The sequence below is a fragment of the Barbus barbus genome (assembly GCF_936440315.1).
Source record: "Barbus barbus genome assembly, chromosome: 29".
NCBI classification, from domain to species: domain Eukaryota; kingdom Metazoa; phylum Chordata; class Actinopteri; order Cypriniformes; family Cyprinidae; genus Barbus; species Barbus barbus.
Window position 1 is genome coordinate 30,506,096 of NC_136757.1, and position 23,801 is coordinate 30,529,896.

Here is a 23,801-nt window from a genome sequence, read left to right on the forward strand (position 1 = left end):
TCATCAATAACTTCTGTATTTAAATCATAGGAACAGCTGAAACCACACATATGCAAAGATCACAGTGTCTGGGTGGCCTTATAAACGTGCTTAGGTTATGTTTTCTACAGAGATCATCACAGTAAATTAATTTGTCAGTGGTGTAGTGATGAATCACTTTCAGCAAGCAGCTTTCTGTTGTTCAGTGAGATCAATTCAAGTGAGAAACTGAACCAATTCAATTCTATTCAAGTTTATTTGTATAATGCTTTTCACGATACAAATCATTGCAAAGCAGCTTTACAGAGAATTCAAGTTTCTATTTTAAAGTTTCTACATTATATTTCGCAGTAGCTTATCAGTGGTGACTATCTCAAGCTGATGTCCACATGGCAGAAATGTACAGTAAAATGTACAGTAAAATTCTTGCAGTTAGTTCTTACATGTAATCAAACAGACGGGGAACACTATTAACTGCAATGATTATATGTTGCGATTTAACTTATAGCTAAATTTGGTAGTTTTGTATGATGTTTGAAGGGTTGGCATCATCTCTTCTCACACGAGCAAAAATCTATATCCTGAACTGCTTCACCCTGATAATAATCAATTTGGTGAGTTTTTGCTTAAAACAAGCAGAAATATCTGCCAATGGGGTTAGAAAAATCATCTTAATTCAAAGACTAAACAAGATTATTTTTCTTGCCCCATTGGCAGATATTTCTGCTTGTTTTAAGGAAAAACTTATTTTAAAGAAAATAACGATATTTTAAGTCATTTTATTGTCCAGTAAATGCATCTTGATTCAGGAATGTTCAGATATTTATACTAGAACACAAGACAGAAGCACGGAGTAAGAGAGTGATTTTCTGCAGTGAAAGTCTGATGTTTTTCTGCATGAGTTGTAGCGGGTGTTGAGGGAAAGGTCTCTCTCTCATTTGTTTAGTAAAGATGCGGCGAGCGGGACGGACCGCGCTTCCTGTATTAGAATAAACCACATCCTCTGTTTTGGTTCAATAAGAGCACAGAGCGTCAGGTTGACGTGACTGTCAGAGCGCCCTGGATCCACGCAGCTGTTTTGTTTGCGAGCCATCGAGGGGAAAAAGCCTCATTGTTCTATTGAAGTTCTTGTGTCCCTAAAGCGGGATGAATGGAACGGGGCCAAAGCGGATTTTCACACGCTCGTCCCACTGCGCCGCTGTACAGTAGAGAACCCGCGCTCATACAGAGACACAGCACAACTCTGATGCTCCAGACACTGCTGGGAACGTCTGAACCCAGCTCACCTCTCATTCATATGAGTCTAGTTCTGATGATTCCTTAAAGAACTGCTTTTAAAAATGCTTACATATTGTGTCACAGTGCAGAAAACAAGCAATCAAAACCAATTTCATTCATCTTCCTAGTGAATAGGAAAGGGGCGAAACATTTCCACACGGCAAAAAATGATCCTCTTACTCATTTATACTAGAAAACAAGACAAAAACACTATCTAAACATTCTTGAATCAAGATGCATTTACTGGACAAGTAACATGATTTAAGATATTATGTCTTGTTTTCTGTAAAAAAAAAAAAAAAAAAAAAACTTTTGTTAGTTTTTGCTTAAAACAAGCAGAAATATCTGCCAATGGGGCAAGAAGAATAATCTTGTTTAGTCTTTGAATTAAGATGATTTTTCTGACTCCATTGGTAGATATTTCTGCTTGTTTTAAGCAAAATCTAACAAAATGTATTTACAGAAAACAAGACTTAATATCTTAAATTTCATTTTACGTGTCCAGTAAATGCATCTTAATTCAAGAATGTTTAGATATTTATACTAGAAAACCAGACTAAAATACTGAGTAAGAGGATCATTTTTTGCAGCGGAGGACAATTTTAAGAAACTTTACAAAACTTTCCCAAATTATCAGAAAGTTTTCAAAACTTCTGGAAAGTCTTCTGGACATTTTCCACCCCTTTGAAACCGTTCTAGTGAAAGATTCATTATATTTAATATTTTAGTAATAATATTTTGAACTTGTTTTTATTTTTATAATTTCAGTTTTCATCTTAATTAGCATAAAAATGTTCGTAATTTTGTGTTTGCACTTTTCTTTAAACATGCCTGTAGTTTTTAATTTTGATTTCAGGTTTAGTTATTTTAGTATTTCAAAGTGTTTTTTCTTCTTAATTTTAATAATTTCTTTAATTACAACTGAAAACTGCTGGTTTGGTGTGGCCAGAGGAGAACGGAACACTATTTCCCTGTTTAATACTGTAAAGCTGCTTTGTAAAAAGCGTCGTATAAATAACGGTGACTTGACTTGAAAAAAAATATATATAAATAATACAACTAAATGAAAATGAGAAATGTTGCTTTGGCAACTAGCTTAAAAAAACTTTACTTTATTTCAAATAAGGTTTATTTCAAGAAACTTTATATATATATATATATATATATATATATATATATATATATATATATATATATATATATGTACTATCCTTGATTTGAAAAAAAGGCAATGAAAATGGTGATTAAAATGGTGAAAAACCTTTGAAATCAGCTTCATTTTCAGAGTCAAATCTCCTTCTGAAGACCACGAGGCCGAGACACAAATCTTTTGTGCTAAATAACGTTTCTCAGAGAAATGAAGGCTCAAATACCAGCGCTCCCATCAAAGCTCCGTCGAAGCACAGATGCATTGTGGTCGTCTCATTAAAACACATACAGATCTTCATACGACTCTTTTTAGAGTCTTTGGACTCATTCATGACTCGAGTCTCGCCACATCACAGCTCGACCCGTGGCCGTCTGCTTCTCATTTAATCACTGTTTCATCGTGAAAAACATCTGGAGAAAAGCACAACTGACATGGGTTCATATTTATGTGATAAACTGCTCGATTGTGAACTTAAGCATGTTTGCCAAACGTGGTACTGAATTATCGTTCAACACTTGTCACATACTGAGTATCAGACAGCAGTGTTTCACATACTTCAACCCTAAATTAACCCTCTGGTTCTCGTCTGTCATTTTTAAAAATGAAAAATTTTAAGTTTTTAGATTTTTTAATCATTGGAATTGTACGAAACTTTGCAAAGGTTTTGGCACTTGCTATGTTAACACATGCACACACACATAAAACATCATGCACACGATTCGAAAAGCTTAAATGCTCCTTCAAATAATTGTCACACCTGCACTGTTGGCTGTCAAAAATGATGCACTGGAAACAAATGGGAAGCAGATTTTATCTAGTGGAAGCATATAGTACTGCGACCAAACTAAATCTGACTGAAAGCTCATTTTTTGTGATATCAACCTCAAATTTAGAACACAATTTGATTTATAGCTTTGATTTTCATGCAGTTTTAGAGTATAAAACGTTCTGGAAAATGCATGTTTTTCATAATAACATAATGTACATAAACTTTTATTTATTTCACTTTTTAACTTTTTTCACTTCAGCAAAAATCTGCCAAGTGTCTTCTTTAAGAAGAGACCAAACTTAAGATTCATGACAGTTTGAGGTGGATATTTCATTTTCAAGGCAATGCTCAAAACTTGGTTAACAGGTAATAAATACACTGCAAAAAAATTATTCTCTTACTCAGTGTTTCTGTCTTGTTTTCTAGTATAAATATCTAAACATTCTCGAATCAAGATGCATTTACTGTACAAGTAAAATTATTTAAGATATTATGTCTTGTTTTCTAAAAAAAAATAATTTTTCTTGCCTCAGCAGATATTCTTGCTTGATTTAAGCAAAAACTAAAATGTTGATTTTTTTTTTTTAGAATACAAGACATAATATAATTTTATCTAACGTTTAAATATTTATACTAGAAAACAAGACAAAAAAACTAAGAAAATCATCTTTTGCAATGTGGATCATAACTATTCCATAAATATATTTTAGTACCATAAAATCCCCTAAAAATACAAAATATTAAATAAAAACCACTACTTTTATTGAAAAAAGAAACATCCTAGTGCGCAGCACCAGAGGGTTAAAATAGCTGACTGACTCACAGGATAACAGGACTCGTTAGCCAAACTTCAGATGATTCCCATAATGCAGTGCCGCGGCGTCTGTGACTGTCATTAGCATACGAGCGGCTCTAATAAGGCTCGTCTGTTTCTCCTCTGGCCTACATCTAACGTGAGTGAGACTGTAATGAGCGCGTCCTCAGGAGGAAACACACACGATGCTGTTTCTGACACAGTGATGGGAATCCGCCTGGGTCAGCGTGAATCATCCGGTCTAAACACACGGTTCACTCACAACACGCCGGCTCATGACACCAGTTCATTTCAGTCTGCTAGAAAACTCTGACGCTTTATCAGTGAAACTGAGATGGCTTCATTTTTAGTTTTTAGCTACTTTATTATCCAGTCAAAGCTCTTTTAGTGTAATTGTACAAACGTATGTTACGTATGTAAATGATTTTGATCAAGTAAACATCAGAATAACTGCAGTCATATCTCCAGATGAACTCTTACTGGACTGAAGCAGCTCAGCTTTACTTGATTCTCCAGCAATCATTTTCTAGATAAATCAGTGCGTCTCAAATCTGATCATCAGGATCTTTTGAGGAGCGTTTGTTTCCAGAAGCTTTACTTTCTCTGTTCCTCAGCGGAGGAATGATCTTCATCTCACATCTTCTGAGGAGCGTTTATTTCTTCATCTCTCAATCAGCATTGCATTATATGTTTGGATCATTTCAAGCAAAACATATTATTGAAGATATAGAGTGACGATTGATATTTATATCATTTTATGTCAGTATCAGCTGTACACTGCAAAAAATGATTCTCTTAGTGTTTTTTTCTTGTTTGAATCAAGATAAAGTGATATCTAAACTTTAGATAAACTTACCCCAAATGGGGTAAGAAAAATAATCTTAATTTAAAGGCTAAACAAGATTATTTTTCTTGCCTCATTAGCAGATATTGTTGCTTGTTTTAAACAAAAATAAAAAAATATTTTTTTTTTTTAGAAAACAAGACTTAATATCTTAAATCATGTTACTTGTCCAGTAAATGCATCTTGATTCAAGAATGTTTAGATATTTATTCTAGAAAACAAGACAGAAACACTAAGAGAATCATTTTTTGCAGTGTACTGTACTTTATATCGTTGCTCAGTTTGAGTCTCTGAATAAAATTGAGTGGTTTTTCCTCCGTATTCTCACTATAACAGAAACATAAAAGCCTGATGGATCAAATACAATAAGTGAAGTGACATACGGCCAAGTGTGGTGACCCATACTCAGAATTCGTGCTCTGCATTTAACCCATCCAACGTGCACACACACACAGCAGTGAACACACACACACACAGCAGTGAACACACACACACACACACAGCAGTGAACACACACACACACACACACACACAGCAGTGAACACACACACACACACACAGCAGTGAACACACACACACACCCTGAACACACATACACACAGCAGTGAACACACACAGCAGTGAACACACACACACACCGTGAACACACACACACACACAGCAGTGAACACACACACACACCGTGAACACACACACACCCTGAACACACACACAGCAGTGAACACACACACACCCTGAACACACACACACACACACACACAGCAGTGAACACACACAGCAGTGAACACACACACACACACACCGTGAACACACACCGGAGCAGTGGGCAGCATTTATGCTGCGGCGCCCGGGGAGCAGTTGGGGGTTCGGTGTCTTGCTCAAGGGCACCTCAGTCGTGGTATTGAGGGTGGAGAGAGTGCTGGACATTCAATAACACATATGCAAAGTTTTGTTTATTTATTTGTTCATATGTCAGGCTTTCCAGGGTTAATGTGTGATCATGAGCAGATATTCTCCATCCTCCAGATGAAGTACAGGACTGATATCAGCACTGAACATCACATTGAAGATTAATTTATGGACCTCACAGAGCTAAGAATAGATCCACAGTCTGCCGAACATCCCTGATGGGTTGACTTATATAAGACGCACGTTTCTGGCTGCATAAACAGGTAAACAGCTCCAGAAAGATTCAGATGCGCTTTAATAATTGATGGAGCTCAGCGGGCGCCGCTGATGAGAGAAGCACATTTGCCTGAAAGCTGATGGAAAGCAACACAGAAAGGAATGAACAGCAGGAATCTTCATCTGGGTTAAAGTATTTGAGGCCTTCGGTACGAGTTAAACTCGGTTTATCCCACATTCACACAGCTGATGAAACCCCATGCATGCTTTTCTGCATTTAATTCTTCAGAGGACTGGTTTTGTTGCTGTCACAGACTGTGATCTGCATTATAATGACTGATGGTTAGAACAGAGCAACAACAACAAAACCCCTCTTCATCAAAACTCTGTTCCGGGCCAGACACGAGAAGTGCAAAGCCTCTATTTATCCATTTCTGATGTGATTTTGGGAAGGATCTCCTGCTCAGAGCATCACCGCAGGCGAAGCAGCTCAACTGAGAAGATGCTTTTCCCAGGATGCAATGCTGAAGAGTGACACACGAATGCTGCTTCCTCCATCTATAATTCACTACGACTCAAACGTGAGCATCACCGAGAATCACCGAGAGCTTTATTCTGAAACACAGCGGCACATTCAGAACTCCAGTCGTGAACTCTTTGTGATGTTCATGATCAGAGGACGATGAGCGCAGGGTCAGTCCTTCATCTGAAAGATGCTCTGTTTCTCCAGCAAACGCCTCATGAGCCTTCAGAAACACGTTTAAGAGAGAAACGAGACATGATTGTGTAGGACACGGTTTGTGTTTTTGCTGTTATACACTAGGGGGCGCTATTACACATCTCCTGAATGAGTCTAGAATCACTCGATCAAAAACACAGACGAGGAAGACGCAGAACCAGCATCTCATATATATGTGCGTATGCATATGAAAAATAATGCAATCATCAACACTAACCGCATATGAATGAAAACTGACTAATGTTTCAGAGTGAAATGTGGATCCATAAACAGTTAAAGGCCTGTGAAGCTTTGGGTTACTGATGGAAGATGTAGTATTTGATAAAAATTCAATTTTCTCGGCTTTTTGCTTAAAATGTTGCTTTTTTTTTTTTTTTTAAACCTACCTACATTCAAGTGTTGATAAAAAAAATAAATACTTGAAGCTAGAATAAAACAATTTCTTTTTTTTTTGAAAGTAGAGCGTCTGATCTTTATTTTCAGATTTTCATACAAGAAAATATTCTGGGGGCCATGAAATTTTTTGTGAAAATCAGCAAAAACACTGACGGTGGCTGGCAACTTTTTTTTCTTTTTTTTTTAACGCTGACAGGGAAATAGTTAAAGGCATAGTTCACCCAAAAATGTTGTTGGTCCCCATTGACTGCCATACTATAGAAAAAACACTATTTATGTCAATGGAGACCAGAAACTGTTTGGTTATCCTCATTCTTCAAAATATCTTTGTGTGTGTTCAGCAGAAGAAAGAAAATCTACAGGTTTGGAACGACTTGAGGGAAAGTAAATGATGTTTCATTTTTGAATGAACCATCTCTTTAAATACCACATTTCCCATTATGAACTATGATAGAGCTTGGCTCATCGATCCGTTGGGTCGGATTGCTTTCTGACCACAACCAAACCACTCCTGAGCTGATGTTAGCCCATCTCGGACCGATGCAATGAATATATATCTGAAGGAACTGAAGTAAGGGATCAAACAGCAGGTTCCAGCTCTGAAAACACCCTAAAACATGACAAAAAAAAACAAAAAAACTTTGTATTTTAGGGACAGGTTTTGTGGGCAGTGCGACGGAGAAAGTCAGGTCAAGCACCTTTATTTATATAGTGCTTTATACAACACTGATCATGTCAAAGTAGCTTTACAGTGTCAACAGGAAAATAGTTCGTCAATAATGCAACAGGACAATAACAGAGTCATTTTTCCAGCTAAAGTCAGTTCTTTGATGATGTCATCATCCAGTTCAGCTCTCTCAGAAAAAACACAAGGTCTAGAACTTCTTTCTGCCTGACATAGAAAAACACTGGAAAAGTAGCGCATGTGTTCTGTGTGAACGGCTCTTTATAAAAGCTGATTACAAACACGACGGTGCCGTAATTAAAGAGCAACACACTAGAATTACTGTAACAGAACGAGAGAGACACAGAGTCTCAGTCTCCTCCGGACGGTCACCTAGACGCTCCTCAAGACGCCTCCGGCATGTGGACATGAGAGGCCTCTCCATTCTGACACACACACACACACACACTCTCTCACACACACACACACTCTCACTCTCACACACACACACGTCTGGTCAGCTATCCTTGTAAGGACTCTCCATAGGCGTAATGGTTTTATACTGTACAAACCGTCTATTTTACTATTGCCCTACATCTAAACCTACCCCTTACAGGAAACTGTGCATTTTTACTTTCTCAAAAAAAAAAAATTCTGTATGATTTATAAGCTTTTGTACCCATGAGGACCTCAATTTAGGTCCCCACCGTGACACAAGTCCCCGTGAGTCTGTGTGTATTCAGGTTTAAGTCTGCACTAGGATATTTAAACCTGTACACACACACACACACACACAAACACTCTCTCTCTCTCTCACACACACACACACATTCTCTCACACACACACATTCTCTCACACACACACACACACACACACACACTCACTCACTCACAGAGGTCTGATTTGTGCAGGAACTCCGCTGAACTCCGGCCAGACCCCCTCAAAAGACAGACAAAGATCATGTGACATCACGCTCTGCTGCTCTCTACCACGGTAAACAGAGGGATAAAGCAGCACACAATGCTATGGGCCCCCGGGGGCCCCGCCGATCCTCCATGAGCAGGAGCATCGCCTGCAATAATGATGTAATTGTTATTTTAACGATGCAGAAGCCGACATTATTATGTCACTAACAGAAATCTAAACTAAAACACATTGTGATCGTTCACACTGTCCTAGCAGAATGCAGTTAGATGGGCCTGAATATGCCCCTGTATGAGTTTGTCTTATATTTCTACATGATGTAATCAATATCACATGCTGTTTCAAATATCAGCACGATCACAGATGTGATACTGTCAGTATTGTCATTTTTTCTCTATTTAGCAAAACAAAAATAGTTCCAAACAAAACATTACAGTCAGTTTCCTTGTTGCTGAATAAATCAAACGTTTTAATGAATCGTTTGCATAAATGACTCACTCATTAATTAAGACTTTTAGTCTCATTTCATAAATGTGTCTCTGCAGCACAAAAGCAGTCATGAGTAACACAGGTATATCTGAAGCAATAGACAACAATACATTGTATGGATCAAAATTATACATTTCTCTTTTATGACAAAAATCATTAGGATATTAAGATCATGTTCCATGAAGATATTTAGTAAATTTCCTACCGTAAATATATCAAAACTTCATTTTTGATTAGTAATATGCATTGCTAAGAACTTCATTTGAACAACTTTAAAGGAGATTTTCTCAATATTTAGATTTTTTTGCTCCCTCAGATTCCAGATTTTCTAATAGTTGTATCTCAGACAAATATTGTCCTATCATAACAAACCATACATCAATGGAGAGATTATTTATTCAGCTTTCAGATGTTGTATACATCTCAATTTAAAAAAATGTACCCTTATGACTGGTTTTGTGCTCCAGGGTCACATATAGTCTTTTAGTTTCATATTTAAAGTATCTTTTCATTTAAAAAAAAAAAATCAAATTTCATATTTCAATATTCAAAATATTATTTTAGGAGCATTAATCTCATTATGCATTATTTATGCAATTATAATAATTACAGTGTAAAGTGTAACTTCAGTGTCAGTAAAATCCAGTTTTGCAGAAGAAGCGTTTAGATGATTTCATTTGATTGGTAACAGCCTACAGTGTCTTCTTATTCTAATTGAATTTATTGATTAAATGTAAGAATGTGAGATAAAAGATGATGCATATATCTAACAGGGTTAGAAAACATTGCCCTTATTAAGGTAACATGACCTGGAGATCAGTTTAAGAGGGCAAATGATGTCGGTCCTTAATGGAAAAGTTGATTTCTGGCACAGAATACAAAGAATATGAAAAGCTTTGAGTCATCAGTCCAGAACGGGCCAAGACACCAGCACAGAAACACACTCAGCAAAATATCATCTAAGTACATTAATGATAACATCCCAGAAAATACTGCACACAGTGCTAGACAGGAACGTGTGATCGGGGTTTGAGAGCTTCTGACAGGAGAGGAGCCCAGCAGTCAAACGAGATGTTTAATTACTGTCTTTATCTCCCGCTGACGGAGAACGAGGTCGCTGCACAACGAGCGAGGATTCAACAAAGAGTTTCCGCTCCTCCGTGACCCAACCCAGAAAAACAAAGAGAACCGCCTGCTGCTTGGATGGAGCTTTGAGAACACAGAATAAAGCACAGATTCACAGGAGTGAACTCCGTCTCTTCTGAGGAGCGCTGTAACATGATGAGATCTTCCACGGGAAACACTAAGTGCCCTGCATTAATACAAGCGTTCATCCCAGTAAACAAACTCAGAACTGATACAGAGACAAACACACAAACATCATGAGTTCACAGCAGAGTCACATGATTATCTCAGCTCTGTGTCACACTGAGAAACACGGTCTTCAGCCTGCACGGATTCAAATCAGCCTTCATATGATGCAATGCTTTGAATGTCACTGTAATGTGTCTGTTCTTATCTTATCTGTTACGAGCATGCATTTAGCAGATGCTTTTATCCAAAACGACTTTCAAAAGAGGAACAGAGCACCTTTAAATCTGTTTTAATGCATCATGTGCATCTTATATTCAGGTTATGAAGTGTAATACAGCTTATACAGTTATGAGGACCTTTATAATGCATCATATTATTTTACCAGAGACATATTTTTAGTGCAAAACAGAATATAATCTATTAACATAATAGTGTATGATTATTTTCTAGAGTCTAAGGTTGAATCGTTTGTGACCCTGAACCACAAAACCATGGATAAATAATCTCTCCATTGATGTATGGTTTGTTATGATAGGACAATATTTGTCTGAGATACAACTATTTGAAAATCTGGAATCTGAGGGAGCAAAAAAATCTAAATATTGAGAAAATCTCCTTTAAAGTTGTTCAAATTAAGTTCTTAGCAATGCATATTACTAATCAAAAATGAAGTTTTTATATATTTACGGTAGGAAAATTACTAAATATCTTCATGGATCATGATCTTAATATCCTAATGATTTTTGTCATAAAAGAAAAATGTATAATTTTGACCCATACAATGTATTGTTGGCTATTGCTACAAATATACCTGTGTTACTCATGACTGCTTTTGTGCTGCAGGGTCATATATATTAGTGTTTTGTTGTCTCCTCCTTTCATTTAATTGTGGCCTATATAGTGTACACATGCTTTTAGTGTCTGTTTCAGTGACAGCAGCAGCTACTGTTGTTTTTTATTAATTAAAATTTGATTTGATATTATTATGACTAGTAAATGAGCTCAGCATCTAGTTCAGGACTGATAATGCATGGTTTTTGTTCTTCACATTGAGTCTTCACTCAGCGTGAGCTCAAACGCCACAGAAGCCTTGAACTCGCTCGCAGGGATTGATTACAGGGCTTTAGACCTCTGATCTGCGTTTGAAGAACACACACACACACACACACACACATGCAGCCACAGCGCCACCATCTGAGCGCCGGAGGAACTGCAGCTCCGTCTCTCCGATCATGAGCTTCTCCTCTGATCATGGGTTTATCTGAAAGCTGAGAAGCGTGTGCGTTTACCTCGGTGTCGTCCTCCGTCCGGAGCCCCAGATTGAGGACGGCATGCGGCGCTTTCAGTCTGCTCTGAGCCGATGAAGCCATCTGCAGATTGAGCTGCCAGCCCACGAGATCCAGCTGGAAAACACACCAGAAACACACTCTACTTAACTTTACTTTTTTAGATGTTTACAATAATAATAATAAACATTATTTTATATAGCGCCTTTAAAAGTAGCATCTCAAAGCGCTTTACATACAAATACAAATATGAAGTAAAAAAGATACTCACAAGAGTACAGGCAGTAAAAAACTAATAGGCCAATATAATAAAACACAAAGTAATCACATAAATCACATAAAAGCTACCCTAAAAAAGTAAGTTTTAAGGTACGATTTAAAAACATTAAGAGATTCTGCATTTCTAATCTCAGAGGGCAGAGAATTCCACAATTTAGGAGCCAATGAAGAGAGCCCGATGACCCATAGTTTTAAACAGATAAAAGACCAGCTTCAGAGCAGCGTAGAACACGTGTAGGTGTGTAGGGGGTTAAAAGCTCTGACAAATATTCAGGAGCCAAATTATTCGAGGCCTTATAAGTAAGCATGAGAATTTTAAAATCGATACGAAAACTAACAAGAAGCCAGTGCAGTTTTTCCAAGACAGGTGTGATGTGCTCCCTTGCACTGGTCCTAGTCAGTATTCTGGCAGCTGAAGTTTGTACCAACTCTAATTTACTTAGGGTAGCTTTTGAAACTCCAGCCAGCAAAGCATTACAATATTCAATACGTGAAAACACAAAAGTGTTGACTTTTCAGCCACAGAAAAAGTCAACATGGGACGTAATTTGGCAATGTTTCTGAGATGAAAAAAAGATGCTTTGACTGTATTACGAACATGCGGATCAAATGTTGGCGTCAAATATCACCCCCAGATTTTTTAGTTTAGTTTGAAACTGTAAAGCAGAGCCCTCCAGACCTAAAGTTGTGGACTCTGCTTTGCGTAACTGGTGAGGGGAACCACTAAGCATCACTTCGGTCTTATCACTGCTTAGACCGAGCAAATTTTCAGACATCCATTATTTTATCTCAGTAAAACATTGAGAAAGAAAAGACGCAGGCATATTGACATCAGGTTTAGAATGTATGTAGATCTGAGTGTCATCAGCTTAAAAGTGGAAATTAAGACCAAGTGTTCTTAAAAGTTGGCCAAGAGGAAAAATGTAAATACTAAAATGTAAAGGGCCCAAAACTGATCCCTGAGGAACACCAAAATGCACCTCACTGACTTCAGACCTGCAACCACCCATCACAACAAACTGCTTTCGATCAGAGAGATAGGACTTAAACCACTTCAATGCAGTATCAGAAACTCCAAAGATAGTCTCTAAACGGGTGATTAAAATAGAGTGATCTATAGTGTCAAAAGCGGCACTAAGATCAAGAAGAATCAGTATAGATTGATGGCCAGAATCAGAAGCCATTAACAAGTCATTGGTGACCTTAACTAGCACTGTTTCAGTACTGTGGAGTTTACGGAATCCAGATTGAAGTGGCTCAAAAAGATCGTTAGAAGAAAGATGTGAAAGCAATTGAGAAACCACCGTTTGTTCTAAAATTTTGGCAAGGAATGGAAGATTAGAGATGGGACGAAAATTATTCAGGTTATCAAAGTCCATGTTGTTAGTTTTTGGTACAGGGGTGACAGCAGCAATTTTAAGTGCAGCTGGCACAACACCAGTGCATAAAGAGTCATTGATAATACTCAAAACAACAGGACATAGGGAATCAAAACATGATTTAAACAGACAAGAAGGAACCGGATCAACTCTGGAGGTCGTAGCTTTCATTTTCAAAACCATATTACAGAGAGACTGGGAGTCAAGAATTGCAAAGTTGAGAGAAATACCAGAGAATGCCGAAATACATAAGAAGCAGCAAGGATGAGTATTGATAATGTGGTTACGTATATTATCGATTTTGGTGTTAAAAAACTCCAAGAACTTGTTACAAAGGTGAGTTGAAGCAGGAACATTAGAGTGATTTTTAAGCAGCTTGTTGATTGAGTGAAACAGTTGTTCAGGGTTTCTCTGATTGCTGACAATTATCTGTGAAAAATAAATTGTTCTAGCTGACACAATTTCAGCCCTATACTCAAGTAAGGTGTCTTTCCAGGCCTGGTGATGAACAGTTAAACCTGGCATACGCCATCTACGCTCCATTTGACGACACAAGGCCTAGTAGAACGCAGATCATCATTGTACCAAGGAGCGGAGCGTACAAAACAAACAGGTCGTGATTTCAAGGGAGCCAACGTATCCAGACCAGACAAGAGAACAGAATTCAGCATAAAGACTTTGTCATCCAGATCAACTACGACACTATGACACTACATCACAAGTCATAAACAATGGGACATAATTAAAAGATCTCCAGAAATGTAGAAAAATATTTTAGTAATATTATTGAAGATGGTTTACCTACTAAAATCATAAGGGTCCATTTTTTGAAATTGAGATTTATACATTTATATATAGATAATCTTTCCATTGATGTATGGTTTGTTATGATCGGACAATATTTGGCTGAGATACAACTATTAGAAAATCTGGAATCTGAGGGAGCAAAAAAATCTAAATATTGAGAAAATCTCCTTTAAAGTTGTTCAAATGAAGTTCTTAGCAATGCATATTACTAATCAATAATGAAGTTTTGATATATTTACGGTAGGAAATTTACTAAATATCTTCATGGAACATGATCTTAATATCCTAATGATTTTTGTCATAAAAGAGAAATGTATAATTTTGATCCATACAATGTATTGTTGTCTATTGCTACAGATATACCTGTGCTGCTCATGACTGCTTTTGTGCTGCAGGCTCATATATATACAGAAAACTAATGCAAGAAAAATCTGATGACTCATTTCATACCAAAAGAAATTGGGAATTAGAGTTAAATACTATAATAGAGGACGAGATGTGGACAAATATATGTGCCAGCTGTCATAAGGGTATAAGCAGTCAAATATGGGAGGAATTCGACTGGAAGATGAAGATGAGGTTCTTCAGAGCTTCATTAGCGGTGGATAAATTTGATAGTTCTTCAGGATTATCAGAATGCTGGAGAGATTGTGAGGAGGTGGGGGACTGTGGTCATATATTTTGGGAATGTCATAAATTATAAGTGTATTGGCAGAGGGTTAAAAGAGAAATTAGTAAAGTTTTAGGATGTGATATACCAGTGCACCCAGTATTGTTTCTGCTTGATGGTTTCCAGACTCCACTGTTCACATCTACACTCTTCAAAATATATTAACGGAACGTTTACAATACATTATTCAAGAAACTGTTCACTGAAAGCTTCTTTGGGGAACCAAAAATGGTTCTGTATCAGATCTGTCATGAATGAAGGATCTCATCCCCTCGAATATCAAATGTTTATAACATGCTTCCTCCCAGGTTCAGCTTGGGCAGAGATATCGGTCAGACCTCAGATTCATGCAGACATCTAGAACCGAGCGTGAACACACCTTTTTAGGGGCAAATATCCCGAGTCGGATCTTCTCCACCACATCTGGAGCAGCGGAAGCCCAAACCTGAGCGAACACCTCGGCTTGCTCCGGCTGGACGCTGATGTTCTCCAGCTGCTGTCTGAGAGACACCGGCTTCAGGTTATGATACACGGCCTGCAGCGAGAAATACTGTGCTTCACATCTGATCATGCATTCATAAAACCCTTCTCAGACTCAATAACACGAATACAAACAAACTTCCTATATACTTCTTATTCAAAGATGCTTTAACAGAAGAAAAAAAACATTTATTTCCTCCCAACTGAACAGTAATTTTATTTAGTTTAGTATCTCTCTTTCTGTGTGACAGATTTAACAGATCCGTTTCAATTCCATCTTGATTCTCTTTTAGGAACTTTCTTAAAATATTACATATTATGCATTCTGTTGGTTAGGAGATCTTGAAAAATTATAGAAAATTTTTAATTATTTTGTAATTTCACATAATTTAAGCACTTTTCAAGTATCTCTTCATAAACACCCATACAGAAATGTAATATATGACATCATGTAATATTGTTACCTATAAAGCCATATATATATATAATTTTACACACATATATTCTTTGGGTAGATGAGTATATAAGTTTATAGCATATATAAAATCCACATAGTAATGCGTTTACAGGTGCATACTGTATGTTAATAATATTTTTGATGTTTTTGTTGTATGTTATTAAATGTAGCAACCATATATGTCAGCAATATATATTTTACTTATATATGCCACTTTATTAAAACAACGTATACACTAAATGATTCTCTTACTCAGTGTTTCTGTCTTGTTTTCTATAAATATCTAAACATTCTTGAATCAAGATGAATTTACTATACAAGTAAAATGATTTAAGATATTATGTAAAAAAAAACATAAAACTTTTGTTAGTTTTTGCTGAAAACAAGCTCAAATATCTGCCAATGGGGCAAGAATAATAATCTTGTTTAGCCTTTGAATTAAGATTATTTTTCTTACTCCATTGGTAAATATTTTGATTATTTAGATTTTTATATATAAATCATTTCACTTGTACAGTAAATGCATCTTGATTCAAGAATGTTTAGATATTTATTCTAGAAAACCAGACACAAACACTGAGTAAGAGAATCATGTTCTGCAGTGTATACAAAAATCTGTATGTTTGTATGTGTTAGACACTGTATATATGTTTATATATGAAACTGTTCTAGCTTCTAATAGATTTCATATGTCATTACATCATTTGACAATATATTTCATATATGGAAATGTAATATATTTACATTTATGTATGTGCATTGCTGTTTTTAATGGGGTTCAAGTACTTAGATTTCAAAAAGTCAAACTGAAGCACTTTTACGAACTCTGAAAGAAGCGCAACGAGGCTGAACATGGTAAAGCGGAACTGAAAATACCATGTTTATACCACAGTGTTGGGACTGTGTGTGTTTAAGATGCTAGCAGATGTTCTAGAGCGGACAGCAGCGGTTACTGGTGAAGGAGGAAAGGCTGGACCTGCTCGAGGATGAAGGACAGGGTTTCCAGCAGCAGCTTCAGAGTCTGTTTCTCCAGAGATAGAGCGGTCTGGAGCTTCTCCTCCTCCTCCTCACTGAAGGAGCGCTCCTCCTGAGGAACACAGAGCATCAGCATCACTCACTCACACACACACACACACTCACACACACTCTCACACACTCTCACACACACCTTCAGGTGGAGCTTCTGCAGAATGCGGGACAGAAGTCTGGAGAACTTGCTGCTGTCGATGGAGTTGATGTGGATCACGGCTTCTTTAATGCTGCAGGAGCACAGACAGCAGATCATCAGCAGAGACAGAGAATATACTCAGATCGTTACATGTGATCTGGATTATGTAATCAGATTACAAAAATTACATTTTAAAATACTTGTAATCTACGGTGGCCGAGAGAGCTCAATGCACTACAAATAAAAAAACAAGCAAATTAAGAATGATTTATTTGTTTGTATTTGCAGTGCGTGTTTTCAAATTGATGAAACCACATGCGCTGCAAACACAAACAACTAAAGAAGCGCGCTGCAAACACAAACAAATAAAGAAGCGCGCTGCAAACACAAACAACTAAAGAAGCGCGCTGCAAACACAAACAAATAAAGAAGCGCGCTGCAAACACAAACAAATAAAGAAGCGCGCTGCAAACACAAACAACTAAAGAAGCGCGCTGCAAACACAAACAACTAAAGAAGCGCGCTGCAAACACAAACAAATAAAGAAGCGCGCTGCAAACACAAACAACTAAAGAAGCGCGCTGCAAACACAAACAAATAAAGAAGCGCGCTGCAAACAGAAACAACTAAAGAAGCGCGCTGCAAACACAAACAAATAAAGAAGCGCGCTGCAAACAGAAACAACTAAAGAAGCGCGCTGCAAACACAAACAAATAAAGAAGCGCGCTGCAAACAGAAACAAATAAAGAAGCGCGCTGCAAACACAAACAACTAAAGAAGCGCGCTGCAAACACAAACAACTAAAGAAGCGCGCTGCAAACACAAACAAATAAAGAAGCGCGCTGCAAACACAAACAAATAAAGAAGCGCGCTGCAAACACAAACAACTAAAGAAGCGCGCTGCAAACACAAACAACTAAAGAAGCGCGCTGCAAACACAAACAAATAAAGAAGCGCGCTGCAAACAGAAACAACTAAAGAAGCGCGCTGCAAACAGAAACAAATAAAGAAGCGCGCTGCAAACACAAACAAATAAAGAAGCGCGCTGCAAACACAAACAACTAAAGAAGCGCGCTGCAAACACAAACAAAGAAAGAAGCGCGCTGCAAACACAAACAAATAAAGAAGCGCGCTGCAAACAGAAACAAATAAAGAAGCGCGCTGCAAACAGAAACAACTAAAGAAGCGCGCTGCAAACACAAACAACTAAAGAAGCGCGCTGCAAACACAAACAAATAAAGAAGCGCGCTGCAAACAGAAACAAATAAAGAAGCGCGCTGCAAACACAAACAAATAAAGAAGCGCGCTGCAAACACAAACAAATAAAGAAGCGCGCTGCAAACACAAACAAATAAAGAAGCGCGCTGCAAACAGAAACAACTAAAGAAGCGCGCTGCAAACACAAACAACTAAAGAAGCGCGCTGCAAACACAAACAAATAAAGAAGCGCGCTGCAAACAGAAACAAATAAAGAAGCGCGCTGCAAACACAAACAAATAAAGAAGCGCGCTGCAAACACAAACAAATAAAGAAGCGCGCTGCAAACACAAACAAAGAAAGAAGCGCGCTGCAAACACAAACAAATAAAGCGCGCTGCAAACACAAACAACTAAAGCGCGCTGCAAACACAAACAAATAAAGAAGCGCGCTGCAAACAGAAACAAATAAAGCGCGCTGCAAACACAAACAAATAAAGAAGCGCGCTGCAAACAGAAACAAATAAAGCGCGCTGCAAACACAAACAAATAAAGAAGCGCGCTGCAAACACAAACAAATAAAGAAGCGCGCTGCAAACACAAACAAATAAAGCGCGCTGCAAACACAAACAAATAAAGAAGCGCGCTGCAAACAGAAACAAATAAAGCGCGCTGCAAACACAAACAAATAAAGAAGCGCGCTGCAAACACAAACAAATAAAGAAGCGCGCTGCAAACACAAACAAATAAAGAAGCGCGCTGCAAACACAAACAAATAAAGAAGCGCGCTGCAAACAGAAACAACTAAAGAAGCGCGCTGCAAACAGAAACAAATAAAGAAGCGCGCTGCAAACACAAACAAATAAAGAAGCGCGCTGCAAACACAAACAAATAAAGAAGCGCGCTGCAAACACAAACAAATAAAGAAGCGCGCTGCAAACACAAACAAATAAAGAAGCGCGCTGCAAACAGAAACAAATAAAGAAGCGCGCTGCAAACACAAACAAATAAAGAAGCGCGCTGCAAACACAAACAAATAAAGAAGCGCGCTGCAAACACAAACAAATAAAGAAGCGCGCTGCAAACACAAACAAATAAAGAAGCGCGCTGCAAACACAAACAAATAAAGAAGCGCGCTGCAAACACAAACAAATAAAGAAGCGCGCTGCAAACACAAACAAATAAAGAAGCGCGCTGCAAACACAAACAAATAAAGAAGCGCGCTGCAAACACAAACAACTAAAGAAGCGCGCTGCAAACACAAACAACTAAAGAAGCGCGCTGCAAACACAAACAAATAAAGAAGCGCGCTGCAAACACAAACAAATAAAGAAGCGCGCTGCAAACACAAACAAATAAAGAAGCGCGCTGCAAACACAAACAAATAAAGAAGCGCGCTGCAAACAGAAACAACTAAAGAAGCGCGCTGCAAACACAAACAAATAAAGAAGCGCGCTGCAAACACAAACAAATAAAGAAGCGCGCTGCAAACACAAACAAATAAAGAAGCGCGCTGCAAACACAAACAAATAAAGAAGCGCGCTGCAAACACAAACAAAGAAAGAAGCGCGCTGCAAACACAAACAAAGAAAGAAGCGCGCTGCAAACACAAACAAATAAAGAAGCGCGCTGCAAACACAAACAAATAAAGAAGCGCGCTGCAAACACAAACAAAGAAAGAAGCGCGCTGCAAACACAAACAAATAAAGAAGCGCGCTGCAAACAGAAACAACTAAAGAAGCGCGCTGCAAACACAAACAAATAAAGAAGCGCGCTGCAAACACAAACAAAGAAAGAAGCGCGCTGCAAACACAAACAAATAAAGAAGCGCGCTGCAAACAGAAACAACTAAAGAAGCGCGCTGCAAACAGAAACAAATAAAGAAGCGCGCTGCAAACAGAAACAAATAAAGAAGCGCGCTGCAAACACAAACAAATAAAGAAGCGCGCTGCAAACACAAACAAATAAAGAAGCGCGCTGCAAACACAAACAAATAAAGAAGCGCGCTGCAAACAGAAACAAATAAAGAAGCGCGCTGCAAACAGAAACAAATAAAGAAGCGCGCTGCAAACACAAACAAATAAAGAAGCGCGCTGCAAACACAAACAAATAAAGAAGCGCGCTGCAAACACAAACAAATAAAGAAGCGCGCTGCAAACACAAACAAATAAAGAAGCGCGCTGCAAACACAAACAAATAAAGAAGCGCGCTGCAAACACAAACAAATAAAGAAGCGCGCTGCAAACACAAACAAATAAAGAAGCGCGCTGCAAACACAAACAAATAAAGAAGCGCGCTGCAAACACAAACAACTAAAGAAGCGCGCTGCAAACACAAACAACTAAAGAAGCGCGCTGCAAACACAAACAAATAAAGAAGCGCGCTGCAAACACAAACAAATAAAGAAGCGCGCTGCAAACACAAACAAATAAAGAAGCGCGCTGCAAACACAAACAAATAAAGAAGCGCGCTGCAAACAGAAACAACTAAAGAAGCGCGCTGCAAACACAAACAAATAAAGAAGCGCGCTGCAAACACAAACAAATAAAGAAGCGCGCTGCAAACACAAACAAAGAAAGAAGCGCGCTGCAAACACAAACAAATAAAGAAGCGCGCTGCAAACACAAACAACTAAAGAAGCGCGCTGCAAACACAAACAACTAAAGAAGCGCGCTGCAAACACAAACAAATAAAGAAGCGCGCTGCAAACACAAACAAATAAAGAAGCGCGCTGCAAACACAAACAAATAAAGAAGCGCGCTGCAAACACAAACAAATAAAGAAGCGCGCTACAAACACAAACAAAGAAAGAAGCGCGCTGCAAACACAAACAAAGAAAGAAGCGCGCTGCAAACACAAACAAATAAAGAAGCGCGCTGCAAACACAAACAAATAAAGAAGCGCGCTGCAAACACAAACAAAGAAAGAAGCGCGCTGCAAACACAAACAAAGAAAGAAGCGCGCTGCAAACACAAACAAATAAAGACGCGCGCTGCAAACACAAACAAATAAAGAAGCGCGCTGCAAACACAAACAAAGAAAGAAGCGCGCTGCAAACACAAACAAATAAAGAAGCGCGCTGCAAACACAAACAAATAAAGAAGCGCGCTGCAAACACAAACAAATAAAGAAGCGCGCTGCAAACACAAACAAAGAAAGAAGCGCGCTGCAAACACAAACAAAGAAAGAAGCGCGCTGCAAACACAAACAAATAAAGAAGCGCGCTGCAAACACAAACAAATAAAGAAGCGCGCTGCAAACACAAACAAATAAAGAAGCGCGCTGCAAACACAAACAAATAAAGAAGCGCGCTGCAAATAGGCACGGATCACATCGGAAATGTTTAAGGGAACCACAAAGTGACAAACACGGCTGGGACATATTTATGAGGGTTTGCTCTGAAAGGTGAGATTTTTGTTTATTTTAACATCCTGCTCATACGATTCCTTATAGCTTTATTTTATTTTTTATTTTTTTGGATATTAGCGTAAATAAGCAGACGAAATACAGTTACCGTAACTTCCTCAACAAAAATCAACCATAGCTTATACACAGCAAAAAATTATTCTCTTATTGTTTCTGTCGTTTTCTGAAAAAAAATAATCAAAATATCTACCAATGGGGTAAGAAAAATCATCTTAATTCAAAGGCTAAACAAGATTATTATTCTTACCTCATTGTCAGATATTTCTGCTTGTTTTAAGCAAAAACTCACAACATTTGTATATATTTTTTTACAGATAACAAGACATAATACTTGTCCAGTAAATGCATCTTGATTCAAGAATATTTAGATATTTATTCTAGAAAACAAGACAGAAACACTGAGAGAATCATTTATTAAAATTGATTAATTAATAAATACATTTATTATATAAATAATAAATGAAAACAGAAAATGCTTACTACAGTTATAGGTAACCATGCACAAATTAACCATGTATTTACTACACTAAGCAGAGTTTAACCATGTATTTACTACACTAAGCAGAGTTTAACCATGTATTTACTACACTAAGCAGAGTTTAACCATGTATTTACTACACTAAGCAGAGTTTAACCATGTATTTACTACACTAAGCAGAGTTTAACCATGTATTTACACAACTGTGGTTACATAAATAATAATCAATATGCCAAAACTAATCAAAGTGCTGTCAAACTGAAGATGTTTTCCTAATTTGCTGGAGGTGTCTCTGAGCAGCGCAGTAATCAGACTATAACTGACTGAGTCCCTAATGCTTTAATGCTCCTCTCTGAATGACACAGAGTTGAGTTTAGAGCAGATTCAGTCAGAGATCAGTCATGAGGAGCTTCTCACTCATAGAGACATTACTCTGTCTCTCAAACACATTCAAATGCACAACATCTCCTGCTTGTCTGTCAGCTGATCCTCTTCCTCATATATTTGTATTTGAAGTACACCTGAGATTTTAAACTAATTAAAGACCATATCTGGCTGTTCATTGGTTCTCTGATGATGTTATGGTCACGTGACGTGCAGGTAAACAAATAACATTTCATTTTTAAGTGTTTTATTTTGATTCATTTTAAAATTATTTGTCTTAACTTAATATTTTTATGATTTAATAAATTATTAGTTGTCATTTAACTCATAAACTCCACCAGTTTGAGAAACCTTGACGTAATAATGTTTAATGCACATTATATTGTGATGACCGCAAATGGAATATATTTAATATATTTCTCTTTGCATTTTTATATCAATATGCTACAAGAGTCTGAAGTTCTGTAATCTGAAAGTAGCTAATATTACTTAAAATGCGTTTGTAATTAACTACAAGGTAATTTGGGCTCATTAACGGAGTGCAGTAATTACCCAGCTCTGACTCTCGTGTATAAATTATTAGTTAGTTATTGATAAATGTCAGTGTTTACCTCGGTGTTTCTGCGATTATTGAACTCATCGTTAAATCCGATCGTTTTGTTTCTTTTCGCGTCCAAACATAAATACAGTCGCTTCCTGGCGCAAGAGCACGTGACGCGTGACGTCAGCGCGTCGACACGCCCACCGCGCTCAGCGTCGCACGTAATAACCGGAGTGACGTCACGCGTGATGAAATGCGAACGTGTAGTTAAATACTGTCGCTGGCGCGCAAGATGGCGCCGTGAGCACAGGTGTTGAGTTATAGCGCTCATCAACAAAGTTGAATCTGAGGAATAAAACGGACATTTCTTTATCAATTTACGCTTTATTTGGATGTTAAGTGTTACTCGTGTACCACACTCTGTTCAGAAACATGTCAGCTGATAAGAAAAGAAAGAATTCTGTGACGAAGAAGAAAGAAATGGCTGCTGACAAGGAGACGAGAGCTAACTCTGAAACTGCCTGCAACGTTTTAATTGACAGTTGTCACGACTACTATAAGTCTGAAGAGAAGATGGAAATTTCGGTGTTGTCAGTAGAAGATTTTCCCTCGCTTCCTTCAACTCCTCTGAAGCCTCCTCACAAAAAAGGACGTGGTGAGTCCGCTGACGACATTATCACGAAACTTTCTGAGCTAATCAACATGAGGTCTGATAAACTGGAGTCAATGGTTGCGGCGAATACTTCTCACATTGCTGGTTTGAA

General features: G+C 37.8%; 1 protein-coding gene across 1 annotated transcript in view; it reads right to left on the reverse strand.

Moving 5' to 3' along the window:
- The window catches only part of LOC306849525 (COMM domain-containing protein 10-like), a 30,775-nt gene extending 7,503 nt beyond the window's left edge, over nucleotides 1-23,272 (reverse strand). The window contains exons 1-5 of the mRNA XM_079384626.1: nucleotides 23,108-23,272; nucleotides 17,013-17,103; nucleotides 16,821-16,931; nucleotides 15,287-15,442; nucleotides 11,776-11,889 (exon numbers count right to left, since the gene is read on the reverse strand). Coding sequence (XP_079240752.1) covers nucleotides 11,776-11,889; nucleotides 15,287-15,442; nucleotides 16,821-16,931; nucleotides 17,013-17,103; nucleotides 23,108-23,136 — 501 coding nt within the window. The 5' untranslated portion in view covers nucleotides 23,137-23,272. The remainder of the gene's footprint in view (nucleotides 1-11,775; nucleotides 11,890-15,286; nucleotides 15,443-16,820; nucleotides 16,932-17,012; nucleotides 17,104-23,107) is intronic.
- Nucleotides 23,273-23,801: the final 529 nt, after the last annotated feature.